Source organism: Pinus tabuliformis, chromosome 6 (assembly GCF_031772625.1).
Source record: "Pinus tabuliformis cultivar Carrire ecotype Pingquan chromosome 6, CPIR1, whole genome shotgun sequence".
Taxonomy (NCBI): domain Eukaryota; kingdom Viridiplantae; phylum Streptophyta; class Pinopsida; order Pinales; family Pinaceae; genus Pinus; species Pinus tabuliformis.
In genome coordinates, this window is record NC_142292.1 from 1,946,796,470 (window position 1) to 1,946,814,612 (window position 18,143).

At 33.2% G+C, this 18,143-nt stretch overlaps 1 protein-coding gene across 1 annotated transcript; it reads right to left on the minus strand.

Moving 5' to 3' along the window:
* Nucleotides 1-310: 310 nt before the first annotated feature.
* LOC149266958 (cationic amino acid transporter 6, chloroplastic-like) lies at nucleotides 311-3,761 on the minus strand. The gene is made up of 5 exons (XM_089397714.1): nucleotides 3,370-3,761; nucleotides 2,433-2,655; nucleotides 1,986-2,334; nucleotides 1,618-1,852; nucleotides 311-1,011 (listed from the first exon to the last, which is right to left on the minus strand). The coding sequence occupies exons 1-5, from the start codon at nucleotides 3,740-3,742 to the stop codon at nucleotides 389-391; spliced, it is 1,803 nt and encodes a 600-aa protein (XP_089253840.1). The 5' UTR covers nucleotides 3,743-3,761; the 3' UTR covers nucleotides 311-388.
* Between the last annotated feature and the right edge of the window lie 14,382 nt (nucleotides 3,762-18,143).

Here is an 18,143-nt window from a genome sequence, read left to right on the forward strand (position 1 = left end):
GTCGAAATAATCTAAATAAAGTAGGCAAGATAAAAAAAAAAAAAAATTGTTTATCTTTACATCATATGATATAATAAACGGAATTTGGATCATGGTCAAACAGGGCCCATTCAAAAACTTGGTTAAACGGGTCCGAAAACAAATTTCCAAAGAGAACATTCAGAGAGATAACATCCAGTCTTCGTTCCGTTTCTGCTAACGATGATGAGAGACAAAATGTGGTTCTGAAATTGCCTTTTCCATTGCTAAGGCTGGGTTACAGACATGCACCATGGATATTGAAGATGTACAATATTTCTATTTTAAGCTGAGCTTCAACTGCTTTTGTGGATTCCAGATCCCTGGTTTGATGACTTGTATTGTTTTTCTGAAATCGCCTTTTCCATCCCTAGGGTTCAGTTACAGGCATGGACGATGGCAATTGAAGCCGTATTGTTTCTATTTGAAGATTATCCTCAACTACTTTTGTCGATTCAACCTCCCTGGTTTGAGGAGCTTGTACTGTTTCTCCCTCTCGCTGCTTTGTTCTTGCCTCGACATCATGGCTAGAATGTACACCGTAGAAAACATAAAATATGATGGATATTAGACTCCATAGGCCGAATCTTTCATACGATCTTTTATCCAAGCTACTTAACAAAAAGACGTTGAGAAATACAGAAGCTGCAGGGAACCATGGCATTAGAGGGACTCCCCAATCCTTTGGGTGGTGTGCAATGGGTGCCCGCTTCTGAAACCCAGCTGTTAACGCTACTGAAATGCCTCCAAACACCACCAAACCCCACCACCTATCCTGCTGGAGCTGCCAGAAAAGAGCAAACGCGGTGGCACTTGCGGAGAACAGCAATAGGAAAACAACTGTTGTCAATGAATTGGTCACTCCAATCTTCACGTATCGACGGTAGATAATAGCGTTTGCTACAATGTAGAACACCACAAGTGTTCCAATGGATATCATATTCAGCACAATCTTGAGCTCGGTGAACAAAGATATGGCTGCTGTACAAATGCCTGCATGTATAAACGTACAACCCACCACTCAATTCAGTGTAACAACAAGAACCAAAACAAAATCCATCTCAACATAGATTTTATTGTTAGGTCATAACAGCTAGGTTCTGGCATAGATTCTATTGTTAAGCCATAACGGCTAGGATTTGGCATTGTGTTTAAAAAGAAAATATTAAGCACCATGTAGTAACGTGAGTGACATTAGTTTATTATAGTATAGGATAATCTTATCAAATGCATATCATTTTATTGTTATTTAATAAACAAAATATAAAAATAGGAACTCAATAATTGAATTACTAGATGGTGTGCCTATGGTATTAGAGGGATGTATATTATTTTATTTTAATTTATGAACAAAATACAAAGACAGTGAATTAATAATTGACTTATTAAAGGGTGCTTATCTCAAAATAGTTAGTTATGATTGAGAAAAGGAAACCTAGATTGTCATGTTAGTTATGATTGAGAAAAGGAAACCTAGATTGTCATGTGACTTATGATTGAGAAAAGCAAACCTAGATTGTCGTGTAATTATGATGATTTGCTGTGCAACAACGACACTTGATAAGAATAACTTCATTTTTTCTCGAACAAGTTGTTTACCTAAGAACAAAGTGGCATTCATGGGCGTGCCTGTCCTTGGATGGACTTGTGCAAAACAATATGGAACTAAACGAGCTCTGCCAATAACGCACAAGTACCGAGATTGCCCGAGCATTGCCACCAGCAGCGAGGCTACGATCCCCAGACTAGCCCCAAGGCCCACAAAATTTGGCAGCAACCTCCAGCCACCCAGTTTCTCGATTGCATCTCCTGAGAAGGGAGCCGATGCATTAACCTGCAATTTTCTAACAACAACACATAGCGTTAACCCATAATTTGTTTCCAAGCCAACAGGTACCGATGCTGGCAGATTAACCAAATGGTAATAGTAGTAATGGAAATTTGATTTACCAGGATTAGGCACCCACCTGGTCATAGGGCATAAGAAAGCAGAGAGCTATGGAGACAAGGCAATAGAGTAGGGAGACGACGACGACAGAACCAGAAACTCCAATTGGAAGGTTCTTGGAGGGATTTTTTATTTCCTCGGCTAAAGTAGAGACGGAATCATAGCCTATATAGCTGAAATAAACAACGGCAGCTCCGTCGAAAATGCCTCTGGCTCCATATGGTGCAAATCCAGCTCGGTGTGAAGGGTTCCCAGGCTTTGTGAGATTTTTGGCATTCCCGTTAGCGAAGCCGGCAACGATGATGAATGTGAAAAAAAGGAGGTGGAAGAACGTCACCGCTATGTTCAAACGGGAGCTCTCTTTTGTGCTGCAACAAGTTAATTTTCATAATTGGGTCAAACGCAGAGAAAAACGGTACAGAAGCCATTAATGAACAAATCAGAAAACGTGAAGGGTAGGGTCAACCTGTGACAAAGACATATGCTGAGCAAGATTACAAGTGCGAGGGCTGGAAAATCGAGCATATTGTAGCCTTCTGCTAAGCCACTAGCCTTTATTCGCCAGGCATCTCCATCAACGATCCCAAACACGGTTGGAAAATATGAGGTAAAACTTCGAGCAACCGCAGCATTAGAGAGGACATATTCCATGAGCAGATTCGTTCCTGCAAAATAACCTGCAAATTCACCTGTTCCCATAATTTTTCATGTCACTACCCAAGATATCAGATTACTCATGACCAAAGCCTGCTCATGCAAATTCACCTGTTCACATAATTATTTATGTCCCTGCCCAAAGTATCAGATGGCTCATAAGCAGAGCCTGATCATGCAAATTCACCCATTCCCATAATTTTTCATGTCACTACCCAAAATATCAGATTACTCATGAGCAAAGTCTGATCATGTGTTGGAGTGAGTCACCATCTTTCATACTAGAGTGGTTTCGGTAAATTTGACTTCCTGGGTTAAGTGATTTTAGAGTTTTAGGTTTATAAAAACTTATAGTTTTGTCTGAAATATAACTTATTCAAAAACAAAAAAATGTAACTTCTTTAAAAACTTGTGCCTATTAACATCCCAAGCAAGTTTTGGACGCAGTGGCGTTTTTTTCTATAAACATTCAATGAATAAAAATTAGGTCGACTTTTTTTGGATTGGTATACATTAGCGACTCGAAATAGTTATCGTGTCAATGATTTACATATAAATCTTCTAATGTATAATTTGTAGACATTAATCTAGAGTCAGATATTTCATTGTTAAAATAATTCAACTTCAAATTTTAACCCTAAATATAATAAGCGAAGTTCAAAAGCCATAAAATCGATATATTAATTTTGATATAGGTTAGGTTTATAAAATGTCTCGTTAATTATTGGATTTAATGGAAGTGTCTTTACCAAATGTGATCCGAATGTAACTGAAGGCGCCTCCTGCAACAGGCATCTCTACTGCAAATTCTGTGTAACAAAACGCCGAGAGCAGTGCAGAGACACCAGCTACGACATATGACAAGACAACTGCAGGGCCTGAGTTTTCACGGGCTACAAGACCAGTAGTCACAAACACTCCCGCTCCCAGCATCCCTCCGAGTCCCATGGCCACCAAGTCATACCACTCCAGTTTTCTCTGCATATATGCGCCTGAACGCTGTCTGATATCTGACATCTCCACAGCAGGAGTCCAAGTTGCTCCCATCCTTTCCTTCAACCTCTTGGGAGTCTGAACCAAAGCACTAGAATAACTAAAACACCCCGAGAAACTAGTACCCATGATGTCCTCGCTCTCATCCTCAACTCTGCCATTATCATCCATACTGCCTGTCGAGAGAAAACTGATGAGGCCTCTTTAAAACTCTATCTACGTCTCACAGATAGAAGCAGAACTTGTAGTCTGCCTCTGATTCACACATCCAATAACAGAAAAAATATAGCGCGTACTGATATTCCAACGATTATATTAATATATAGGATTAGTTTTGCAAAGAATAGATGAAGGTAGGGCAGTGATAATGTCAGCCTATGTGAGACTATAGTGTTTTCCAAATCATGTGATTTTGAGTGTTCGTTTGCTTTCGACCAAAATTTTCATTCGCCATTATATCTGGTCCATCACTCTCAGATACCTAATTATTGTTTTCTTATTAATGCAAGTGGGGCTGTGAGCACGCTTTCATTAAAATAACTAGTATAGATGTTCGGTATATATAAAAAGAAATAAGCAGATGTCGAATTTAATGATAAACTACATGGTGCGATCCTATCTTAATAATGATTCTCCAGCTTTTATATTATGTAAACTCGATTTCTGGATACAACATTGGTCGCTAACAATGAACTGCCAATTGGACATTTAGTATCCACAATATAGACCGTACAAAATTTATCATAACCTTTTTTGCCAATACTATCACATGGAATGTTTGTCACTGTAGATACTTCTTGTGGTTGTTTTTATATATCTATTCAATGATGCTTTGCCTGTAACTATCCCTTGACAGAAACCACGGATATGCACATGGTTTGCAAAATTAAGCGACTTATTTGCAAGACAAGACAGATGCTAGGTTGAAAAATCTAGCCGGATTTGACTCCGGGTGAAATAATATCAGCTTTAATCTTCGAATCACCTTCTTTTAATATACAAACTTGACGAGCGCAAGAAAAAGGAAAGGTGGCCGTAAAGCCACTATAGAAAGAGAGTTTGAAAAAGATGCATATAAAAGGAGTTAACAGAACTTCATGAATAAACATACCAGTACGAGAAAGTGTAAATGAAAGGTGGTCTTAAAGTGTCTACAAAAAGAAAACGTGAAAAAGAAGTATATAAAATTAGTTAAGATAACTTCAGGAGGAAAGATATGAGTATGAGCAACTGTTAAATTGGATGTAAGGGTAATACTTGCAAAGTTTTTATTCGTTACCGAAGGAAAAAGCTAGCAATACATTTCCTTATTCAAGCATTTAACCATATAAATTATACGTTTAATTTTGAGAAATCAATATTTATTTTTAAATAAGGTTAACAAAATTATTTTTCAAATATTTGATTAGATAATAATTTGAAAATTTTACTGCACTTTTTTCACAATATAATTTTAAGTGGATAACTTCCCCACATATTTTATGGTATAGTTTATGGGTCTAGTTGCAATATCTATGCATAACTTTTAGATATTTGTATAGTTATTTTTTATTCTTAAGCTTCACATGAAAGTCATCCAAAACTACCGAGTGTGCCAACTTACATGATAGGGGTTCTAGCTCCCACTACACTTGGGACATTGCATGAACTCATGTCACTTCATCTCTTATAGCATGGAGCCTATAATAAGTTAGTCATCATTTGAATATAACAAGAACCATGCTAGCTAGAAGCTCAACCAATATCTCCTAAGAGTGCTTATTCTTGGAGATTCTCCCTAGTAGTTATCATGACACACCAATTTTTTGCTTGCATCACTAGTTGTCTTGTTTGTATGTTTAGGTGAGGGACAGCCAACTTACTTTATAAGGTTATATGGGAATAAAATTGTAAATGCCTATACTTATTAGTCATTATTACCCACTAATATCTATGCAAATCCTTGTGCATGAACAAGAAATTAACTTATCCAGCTCACATCTCAATTTATTAGTTCATGTTAAAGAGAGACAATATTATTTAGTTAGAGTATTGACCATTATTATTTTTGGCAAGATAATACCATTCAATTTAGGTATCCACCATTATTAATTTAGCATTAAGCAATGTAAGTTATAATTTGTTATTCAATTTTTTTCAAACAAATTCTATCATAAATGGAAAAAAATAATTTTTCCTACCATATTTATTAATTAGAAAAAAAAAATTTTCCTACCATATTTGTTAAATTAATTTTATTTCAAATAATATTTATTAATATTAAAAAAATAATATTCATTTGAAAATTACAAATATCTATATATTATTTCTGATTTGATGTGTCTAAAACTCTCCGATGTGCATATATTTGGACATATGCAATAACATAAACAATTTTTCCTATTTAGAGATCTGCAATCACATAAACAATTTTAATTAAGAAAAAGAAAGATATTTCTGATATTCATTGTGCATCTAAAATATAAAAATTGCAGGATCTTTATGTGGGGGCTTTCATTATGCATCTAAGATATAAAATTGCACGATCTTTATGGGAGTGTCTCTTTAGATAAGAAAAAATGTTTATCGCATACGGTTTATCCTACAAAATGTATAAAAAAGATAATTTCTCTTTTGATTCGGAGTCATTGTTGTAAAATTGGGATATAAACTAGTCATGATGTATCTGAGTCGATTTTCATGTATTTGAGTGAATTTTCATATTTAGTGAGAATGCACTTTTAATTGATAAGGATTAAATTGAAGAATAAGAGAGCTTTGAAATTTAAAATATTTTAAAAATATAATATATTTAGAAGAAAATATTAGTAAATATTTTAATTATAATTTACAATGTTGTTCTGTTATTGTTTTATGAGATTTTTATTATATATAAAATTATTTATAATGATATAAGATGGTGTAACATTATTAATATGGAAAAAAAAATATAAGAATAAAAATAATAATGACATTTGGTTAAATGTTAAATAATTAGTATAAAAAATGTTAGTATGTAATAATGGTTTACTGTAAGACTTAGTAAGTTATTTTTTTGAATTTTACATTGTTTATTATTCATTATCATCATTTGTTGTTGTGTATGGAAAATAAAAAGGGGAAGATGATTATGAGCAATTTTTCATTAATATTTCTCTAGAATTTTCATCCCATATATTATAATATTATGAAATTTTAGGTTACATAATTTATTTCCTTAGTTTCAAATAAAATGTTATTCAAATAATGCTCAATATTATGAAAATAACTAAAATATGAAAATGACAGAATAAAAATATGAGCATACAATTAGTAGCAATGAAAAAACTATATATATATATTTGAAAACACCATACGAGAGGAAACCCAAATAGAATGTTGATCATTTGTTGTTGCCTCTATTTTTAGTTATGAAAACACATCTATAAAGAAAGGAGCACTCACTATGAAGTTTCCTATAACATTATGGCTTAAATGGTCACCATGGAATACCTCCTCATGTATTTTCTTAAATTCCACACCTAGATGATATTCCCATTATTGAATGAGTAAAATGCTAAAACAATACCATAATACCTTCCCTTTATAGTGGCTTAGTATTTTACACAACTTAATACTTCGATGGAGTTATGGTGTTTTCATTATTGTCTCTCATATGGTGATAAGGCTTTGGAACTTATAAAATATTATTAAATGTATAAACATGGATATAATAGCATGTGCGAGTAGTGGATCATAAAATAGAATCTAATTGTTTAATGTTGGTTTATAAGGTAGGTCAACTTTGAGAGGCATTACTTTTACATACGAGAACCAACTGAGTTTCTTTGGAAGGTTTTTAACTCCAAATCTCCAAATCAAGAACTACCACTGAAATGGGACCAACTGAGTTTCTTTGGAAGGTTTTTAACTCCAAATCTCCAAATTGAGAACTACCACTGAAACGGGACACGAAAGTTGATTCTTTCAAATTTTCCACCTAGAATGTACCAATATACATGCAAAAAATATAACTAGCCATTATATATCATAAATAATATAATATAGGAGACTCATTGAATGTAAAGATAATTGTTGAAAATATTATGCAGATCCATTTCCAAGGAGAAGAGACGTTAGAGAAGTGATAGGAAAAGTACAATCCACAACCTGCTAAGCATAAAATTGAGAAAAAATTGAAGGTGGGTGATAAAGTTTAGTTTCTCTTGAACATGTAGAGGATATAGGGTACTTGTAAGAAGATACAAGCTCTCTAGTACGGTACTTTAATTAATGGAAAATGTGGGTACTCTAGGGAGAAGGTAGATAAAAACTTTCCCCACTGCATTTAGTAAATTATTTTGAGGACCCATATTCTCCTTGAATGGGAGATTATGATCTAGAAAGGATTATTACATAAAATTTAATCTAGCTTGGTACATTTTGTGTGGCAAAATTGAGGATTTGGCTTGGAGATTGCATTTTGGGGTGAACTCCTCATTTGGTCATTTAGGATCTACAAGTAGACCTATCCTATTGAACAAAATGGTAATCTGTGGATGCCATATAAACCCACATTACTAACACATCTCGAGGTAGTCTTTTCTTTTCAATGAGGTTAGAATAAGCCAGAAAACCTAATATTAATTGAGGTTTGAGGCATGTGAAGGCCCTAATCCTAGATGGCTATGAACTTATTTTAAATACTAGGTCAATTATTCATCAATAATTGAAAAAAAATCTAGGAGTGGGATATTAAAATATAATAGAAGATATATGATATTTTGTAGTAGCTACTTAGGCTATTGCACCCATAGAAATTCCATATTCAGTTCCTTTTTCTTTGTAATTACATTTTCTAACAATGAAAAATAGATGAGAGAAGAATATTGACAATCTTTATTATATGCTTCTTTGAAAAAATGACGTTGTCCTCTTTTAGTAAAAATGTCGATGACAAATATTTTCTATTGTTGTATCTTTACAGTAGTAGGAAAATATGATGAATAATATAGGCTTATCAAAAATTTTCCAATCATTACCGAACCAAAAATAACAAAGGAAAAATGTAATGGAACTGATGAAAATATGGTTTTCATGTTTATGCATTCCATATTGCTTTCAGTGATGTAGAAATTCTCTTGAGAGAGTTTGTAATAGTATTGTCTTCTAGGAGATAAAATTTAAGTCTGTTGAATGGAGAGGCACATTTTAAAACTCATTATGACGGTGATGTGTGATTTTGTTTGTGCTCAATCTAGAATTGACACACGTTACTAAATTTATAGATTAAAAAATATAAATGTATATGTTTGTTTAGTTTTCATTAAAAATATTCCTACCTTGGATAATATTACAACTCTCTACCAAGAATTTGGGTTATAAATTATTTCATTATTTCTAGTATCCATATCTAAAATATTTTGATATTCATATGAAGTAAAATAATTTTATAACAATTTTAGAGAAATAAATTAATTAAAAAAATATATTTTATATTTCTTTTTTGAGTGTGGAAAAAATTGTTCATTCTTATACTTTTTAATATATTTCAATATAGAACATAAAGAAACCATTTCAATGTCCATGTTAATTGATATTTTTTTCAAGAAAAATCAATATTAACTAATTTATTTCAATATATATATATATATATATATAAAATCTCAACCACCAGAAAATATTTCCATATTGGTATAAAATATGTAATTCATAGCAAAAAAATCAATTACCTTTTCATAAGAGAGATATGCAGCCCGTTCAATCCTTAATAGAAAATTTATATGTAATATTTAAAATAAAATAAAATGTAAACATTTAAAATCAGTATCTACTATTTAAAAAAATTTAATATGTAATGTTTTTTTTTTTTAATATTGAATATGTAATATAAGGGGAAATGTGCATTTTAAAAGAGCTTAGTATTTTAAAAGTTTTGATTTTTTAAGAGCTTCCTAGGTATGTGATTAAAATGGACCTATACTAATATAAATGAACAACTTTGATTTTTTGAGAGCTTCCTAGGTATGTGATTAAAATATACAGAAAAAATAAATAAATAAATAAAATAAAATAAATCAGAATAACACAATTAGATTAGAAAAAAGTAAGAATCATTTAACTAAAAAAAGAAAATAATTAAACAATAAAAACATAAAAGTGACAAGAAAACTCTTTATATCATAAAGTAAAGAAAAATGTGATCGGTAAAACACAATCTATGATAGTAGAGTTGGAATTACTAGTGTTACCAAAATACTCTAAGAAGCTAAATTTGTTATTTAAAATTACCATGTTATTTGTTAATTGAAACAAAGTATCACTGACTATAAGTGGTGATAGTTAAAATATTATTAAAATGAAAATTTTAATGTTACCAATGAAATTGGTTGAGAAATTCATGCATCTCTTATTGAGTTCTTTAATCCTCTCGTCAATAATATCTTATTTATAAGTGGGGATAGTTAAAATATTATTAAAATGAAATTTTAATGTTACCAACGAAATTGGTTGAGAAATTCAGGCATTTCCTATTGAGTTCTTTTAATCCTCATGTCAATAATATCTTAGTAAAATAAAATTATTTATGATTGAAACATATTGATAGGTATCTATATACATATTTGTTTATTTTTTAAAATAATAAAATGTTATTTAATCAATTGTATAATATTTTCAAGATCATGATGTGTAGCAATATTAATGTGTATTAAAAAAATTGGTATTTACAATAATTTTTTGATGGCTTGTATCTTGGAATTACTATTGTTATTAGGCTAAAATTCGTAGGTATAAATAAATGGATACATCATCATAGTTAATGGATTTACTACAAGTAATTTAGGACATGTCACAAAACACATGGGGATTATCGTTTATTTAATGTCTAATAATATCCACTAAGTACAACCTCAGTGTGATTTGAGCTTGATACCTTTGGCTCGGACACTACTTGCTGGAATCAACAGACGATTAACAACATGTCATGAAACACACTCTGAGTGCTACTTTATCCAATATCCAATATTATAAAGAGTTAAATTTCCCCTAATTCCAAAAATCTAAGTCATAAGTTATTAAACTATTTTCTTAGGTCACAAAAGGACAATCTTTTAAGCAACAAAGAAAAAAATTGAAACATACTTGAGAATCATAAAATATATCAACTTAAATAATATTTGTAAGAAAACTAATATCTTATAATATCATTATTAAAACTACATTCATATAATCATATAATTTAAACTAACAGTTTAAAATGTCATTATTAAAATTACATTCTTATAATCTTATTCTTTCAACTTATTCTTTCAACTAACATCCCACCTTAATACTATATAACACTAATTATTATCCTAATTACCACTTAACCTCTTAATCCAAATAACATATTTCCTTCATCTATATAGTATGCATTTCTATCGAAAAGAAAAATAAAAAAAATTATAATATGTATTAAAATTACAACTTTAATTTCATTTATATCCATTGGATATATAATATAAATAATAAAATAGAGGGAATATATTGTATGGGAAAATTTAAAAATTTATTTATTTAATTTTTTTTTTAAGTGGTTATTGCGTTTAAAAAATTAGTCTTTTTCCCGTGAGATGGTGATGGGCTGATGGTGATGGTGAAGTGAAGGTTGTTGGTTTGAAATTTTGTGCCCAAAAATCTAACTATGTTAAGGGTTGGTTTGGCTCAGACCAAGTGTGATTCCTAGGCGATTTTGACAATTTAAATGCCCCTTAGTCACGGTTTCTCAAGCCACAAGTCAAAACTAGTGTAATCTATAATAAAAAACACAAATAACTTTATATATATATAAATATTTTTTTTATTTTTAATAATTTTTATCAATATATTATATATATGTTTAATACCAAAATTATTAGGCCATTGTTTTTATTTTGTTTTTGTTGTAATATTATTTTTAATTTTAAATAAATTTCCGAGTCATAAAAATTATTAAAATCTTTTAATGTGATTAATAAATCATTTTCTTAACCAGATAAACATAGTTTAACATAACTATTCACAATTTACTAACATATTCTATATAAATAATGTTGTGCTTTAGTGATTTAATAAATTTAATTGTTTGTATTTTAAAATGAAACAAATTTGTAAATGTGTAACCGACATTATCATTAGCTTATTCATACAAGATACCTTATTATCATATCATTGACAAAAGTTTCATCATAGCGTTCAAGGGTGGTCCGGTCCTAAGTATACACTTGGAAATCTGTAGTGAAAAATAAAAAATAAGATAAAAATAGGTTCCTTTCTTCCCTTTGTGAAACTTTCCTTATTAGGTGCACTAAGTAAGTTACGTTTCTTTCCTAAAGAAAATACCATGATGGTTTAAAGTTATGAAAGGGCTCCACTTCCTACGAATACAAAATTCCATTAAGCAAGGTGCCGGCCGTAAAACTTATCTCAAGGGCATAGTGCAAGTGGCCGAGAATAAAACTTATCTTGAATTTATAAAGCAAGTGGCCCAAGATAAAACTTTTATTGATTATATACATTGGAGATGAATATTTCGTAATATTTAATTTATTCTAATAAATTGGCCCACCACACTAAAAGACTTAACTATATTAGGTACATTCAGAATGAATATTTCTTATAATTAAATTTCCCGTAAGAAATCTTCGAGCATAAACCTTATTTACATTATATATAATTTAAATATATACCTTTCTTCTTAAAAATTAAAAATTTAATAATTAATAAAATGTTTTATATGTATTAGAATCAATATTTATGAATGGAGTTCCCCATGGAAGGCTTTTAACAACTATGCAATGGGGCAACCATGAATGTGCTTATGATTGATGAGAGGTCGCAGGTTGCCCTTATGAGGTTTGACTCGAGCATAATAAGTTCTCAATGACACGATATGTGACCGTGTGAGCTTTTGGGAAGGTAGATTAACACGAAGGATTATATATTTTTAGGAAAAGGGGAATAATGATGGTTGTAGACGGACATGGATGAGGCTATAATGTTGTGAAGTGGGGTGAAGGCTGCGACATAGCCGATCGAAGGAGTGATGCAGGGGCACCTAACTAAAGAGTCACTGCTGGATGGGTTGGCTATTTGTTGTTGGATAGAAATGAGTTTTGTTTAAGATTTTATTTGAAAAGTTAAGTTAATTTACCAGTTAAATTAGTTAAAGTAAAAAAAAATGGTTTTTCCCAGTTAGTTGTTAACTAAATGGGAGTTTTTCAACCACCTGGGAATTGTTTGGGGAGGTATAAACTAACCCAAATCCACCCAAGGGGATGCTCTACCATTCTTGGAAAGAAATAGGAATATTTGTGTGTATGAACAAATTAGACATTGGAGTTTTCTTTTAATAAATGAGTTCTGAGATGTTGTATTAGGTTGTTGTTCAAAATGTGTTGTAAGTTGTTGTAACCATTTTCAGGAAAATGAAAGCAGTAACTTAAATATCCAAAACCCTAGGCTCATACATGACACAGCCGAAGTGAAGAAATTTCAAGACAACGAATCAAATCATAAATTGCAGGTAATCATCTGTGTAACTTAAATAAGCATTTGCAAGCAGTATTATCAAAATTCCCCTTTCATTTTCCAAGGTTATGTTTACAAAACGAGTATCCACAGTCCAAATATAAATTAAAAAACCAACATAGAAATATTTGACAAGTAGGAAAACAACCTAGTTAGGGTTTCGACCAAACGACCCAGAATACACCAAGCAACATCGGTGCTATATAGCATAGTCGACCAAGGGTTATACACGGAACCCACTAGGGTTTTATTTTACAAAGCATAAAATGTCGAGCAAGGGAATAAAGGGAAAGACCCTATCCTATTACACAAGGAAAACTAGAGCCGAGGTGACATCGAGAACCCCCACCAGAAGCATCACACCTGAAAACACAAAACATAGAACCCAAATTAGAAAAGAAGAACATGAACCTCATTGAAGAAAGGAAAATTGATACATAGCGCTTGGTAGAAGGACAAAATACCTGTGAGGGCAACCGAAGGGTTTCGTCAAGGTATAGAAGGCCACATTGAAGACAAAAATTTGATTTTGAAACCCTGTCGAACCATAGGAACCACCAGGGTTCAAAACCTAGAACCAAGTTAGACACATTGGTTTTGAAAATGGCCATAGTTCCTAGAAGAGCCAAACCCTACGAGCAAAGGCAATGCAGGGTTAGAAAAACAAGAAAGAAGATTGTAAATGAAATTGAAATGAAAAACTCACCTTGGCAGCAAGACTAAGCAGTTCTAGTAAGAAGGGAGATCCTTGTGGAGGAAACATAGCAATCATTAGCAAACAGGAATAGTATATCCATATAAACTAGAGAAGAAAGAAAGAAATATTCCAAGTTTACCAAGTGTTGAGCACAGAAACGGCCATGGTGTGGAGGAGAACCAGCCAGAAAACACACATAGGCAAAGAATTTTCCATTACAAAGATACAGGAGGTCGTGAGGTCAAAACCCTTCCAACCATCCTCCAAACCCTCGCACAACAAAATAAATGTACAAATAAAACCTAAACTCAAAAGTTAGCCTTTTATACAAATTTTCAAGCCCGTGGACTAGCCTACAGTCGAGCAACAGAATACATTGTGCACAGGAGGATAGGCAAAGGTGATTGGACCCCACAGTCCCTCCATCAAGGATTCTGTAGTCAATAATCACCAATAAATTATGGCATCAATTCCTCAAGAGAAGCAACTCTCGGCTATCATATTTGGCATTTTGGAGACATGTAATCATATACCATAAAATTTTCACGTCATTTTGGTGGTTTGAGACTCTCCGTGTTGTTTTAGGATTCTCCCCTTTGTGGCCCCGTATCACTCAAGTTCGACTTCTTGCTAGTTCCCTATAATTCCTTTCAAGGTTGGTATCATTTTGTGTTTTCTTTTCTCTTCGGATTTTTGTTACAAGTTATGGTTTTCTATCTTGCTTTGCCCTATATTCCTAGGGGGTTTTCTCTTGCATGCTCCCTTCTAAGAATCCTTTCCTTCCATGTTGGCTTCCATACTTGGTTATTTTTCTTTTATTCCCAAGCCTTTTTCAAATAATTAGTTTTCCTCCTCTTGCTTCATCCACTCATCCTCACCATCCCTTGATTTTTCTCCCTCCTCCATCATGGCTTGTCATTGTCTAGTAAGCCATTAAGACAAGGTCATAGAGGTAGGACCAATACCCCCCTTCCTCTCTTATTTTTAATTCCCCCACTCTTCATGGTACATCCACCCAAACCTCTACCAAAGTCATTATGGATCAATAGAGAAGCGTACTTCTTGATGTTTTCTAGAGGTATATCTCATACATTGAAGATAAAGTCAGGCAGGCTCACAAATTTGTTCTTGATTCTGACATGGAGCAAGAAACTAGAGAGTGGATCCTAGATGTTAGAAATTATGTTAGGGTACAAGCATTTGCCTACATGTTGATGATCAACTTGTACTCGTATGTAAATACACTCATAGTGTGGTTTCTCGTGACAAAGATTACACTCAGCATGAACTTATCATTTGCACGGATGAACTTTGGAGAAAATGGGTAATGTTAAAAGGAAAGTCAATTTTCCGATTAGGAGAATTACTAGCACCAACCCCTTATTTTCAGACAATAGTGGTGGTCCTCAACCACCTAATCAAGCATACACATAGATAACATGAGAGTATTCGGGGCTGAAACTCTATTAATATTTTTTCTTTTAATATGCTCATGTCTACTGGTCTATGCAATATTGTTTATGCAATGATTTCTTTATTTTTTACGTTACCATATCAATAGATTAGGAATAGTAGAGAATCTAATTTTTTTGAGTCTATGCTCCTAATCTAGTTTCCCCTATGGTAGACCAATAAAGAATATTTATATTGTGATTTTGTTTATTTTGAAGTAAAATAATATCTTTGACCTTGAAAAAAAAATAGGTATAGAGTGTATTTGATATTTTAAATAAGTGGTTTAACTATTAGTAACCATTCAGTGATGACTGAGGCTAGGGTTTCAACCATAAAAACCTGGAAAACCTGCAGAATCCTATGAGGAGAAGGGACCTTGCGAAAAGATATTGTGGACCTATGGATCTGGGTCATGAGTGCCCAAGAAGGGGGGAGAGATCCCCTCCTAAAGAAAAATAGCAGTAGGGGAATCTAGCTAACACGGAGTGGCAGCAGGGAACAATAATGGGCATGGGAAAGGACCTTCAGTTTTGCGAGCACAATGGCAAGCGGGTCTGGGAGGTCAATGCCTACTGTAGGATGCCAAGAAACCAAGAGTTTTTATCCCTAATAACAAGCTAGAGGAATACAAAAAATATATGAAGGACCATGCCCTCATCTAAGAATTCATTGGAGCATGACCAACAGAAAAGGTGCTAACTAAATGGATCAAGCACAGATGGAAACCGAAGGGTCACATTGATCTCAAACTGGGAGAAAAATGCTTCTTTGGAGTGATATGTTCTAACCTAGAGGAGAAAGAGAGGGTTTTTTAGGACGGGCCCTAATTTTTCTACAATGCGGGGCTTTTCATAAGACACTAGGAGGAATGCTACAATCCAGATCAGGAAAAGCTCCTCGCTACCCTAGTTTGGGTTCGGTTATTTTCACTCCCAATGGACTTCTGGGATCCAGAAATCCTAGAATGGATTGAAAACTCTATTGGAACCTTCGTCAAGGTTGCAGACTCTAAGCGACATGGTAGGTGATGAGGCTCATCAACGAGTAAATTATATGGACCTTAATGTACCCTGAGCTTAATAAAATCAACTTTTCTCATAATTGTTTACATGTTTTAATTATATTTTTCTTAATGATGAGGGTCAAGATGAGATGTCATTCCTAGTGGTCTAATGTGCATTGATTGCAAGTTTTGGAGCAAGTTTTGGCTAATTAAAGTGTACGAACTCAAATAAAGACAAGCAAGAGGGATTCTAGGAGATAGGATCTCCCTCCCTAAATCCTCACTCACTGGAAGATTCCTCAATCAAATCTCATAAGCTCAGAGTTGTAGAAAGTCGAGTCATGAGTTTCATTGGCAGCCAAGCCGGTGATAGTTGAAGAGCAGTTGATATTGAGATTAGGAGACAAACCTACCTAAAATTAAGGAAGTTGTTGGAAACTTGAATTGTATAAATCAAGGGGCCTAGAGCCTCATTAGGATTCAATTTTTTTGTATAAGATAGCTAAGAAGCAGTTTTTAGTTGAAGCATTGTAACCAAGCACTCTTGTGTATTGATGATATTTTAATAAAAATGAGAAGCATTCCCTTGATCCAGCACTGAGTTGACTTAGAGGGCTAAAGATCTTGGGTTAGGGCCCAACCCTAGTAGTAGAGGTTCCTCTTGTTGTATATGTATGCTTAGATTATGCTCATAGTTAGTTGTTGACTTGATTTTGGTGTTGTTAATTTGCAAAGTATTGGTAGGGTTAATTAGTTTGCTTCCATTTGTGGATAGTTCTAAGAGTAGCATCATAGTGATAAGAAGATATTTTAGAAAGGCTAACAGCAGGTTGTTTTCACCTCATCTCTCCCTTTCAGGGATCATGGCTTGAGGAACACTTCCCATACAACCCAAAAAAACAGAGTTCTTGTTTTTGGCATAATCTAGGGTTTCCTGCTAATTAGGTCATTATCTTTTAGTTTCATAGCATAAGATGCAATTAAAATTTTTGATCTCTTAGGCTTTGCATTGATTTCATATTGATTTTGTATTAGCTTAAAGCACTTCCATGTGTGAATTTAGCAAATAAATGATGACAGCTTTGTTTTCTTCTATTTTGAATAAACCCTTCTTATTTTTAGATGAATTTATGTATAAATGCCAAGCGATGTGTTTTGTTACAAGAGTTTCTACCTTGCAGGGAGACCTCATCTCATCAGCCTCATCCAAGCCATATCCACCCATGATTTCCAAAAGTCACTAAGGTCTCAATTCGAACCCTTGTTTTATGAGGAAAGCTTGCCATTTCCATTCAGAAAATCCAACCATCATAAATCTTTTGCTTGAGTTCTGAGTCAGTGCCTACCACTTTCATGCCATATTACCTCCTTATTCACCTTTTCCAAGCTCCATCCCACTTTCTAGACCACTCCCTAAGATTTTGGAATGTTCCTGTAGCAAAACATGGGATCTTGAGGTAGGAGAACTAGTGCATCCTATAGACATCCTGTTGAAAAACCTGTAGCACCCTGTTTTGAGCTTCAATTGAGAAAAATGATCACTATAGCCATGATTAGGCCCCTACTTGACCTCCAACCCATCAGACCCATTGTACTCCTCTTCCTCCACACCTGTCTCCCCTGCGGGGGAGTAATGAAAGATTAGCATTTACAATTTTTCAAGAAAAGAGATAAAGGAAAGGAGTTATTTTATGTTTATTCATGCACACACCATTTATTACTCTCTAGATTATATTTCATGCTTAGGTTAGTTAACACCTCACATGTGTTAAAGTAGGTTTCTTTTGAAAGCAATGTAAGTTAGCAAGTAGATAGAGGATTTCATGTAATTTTGCAAGCATTTCTTTTAGTCTTTCATTCTTGCAATA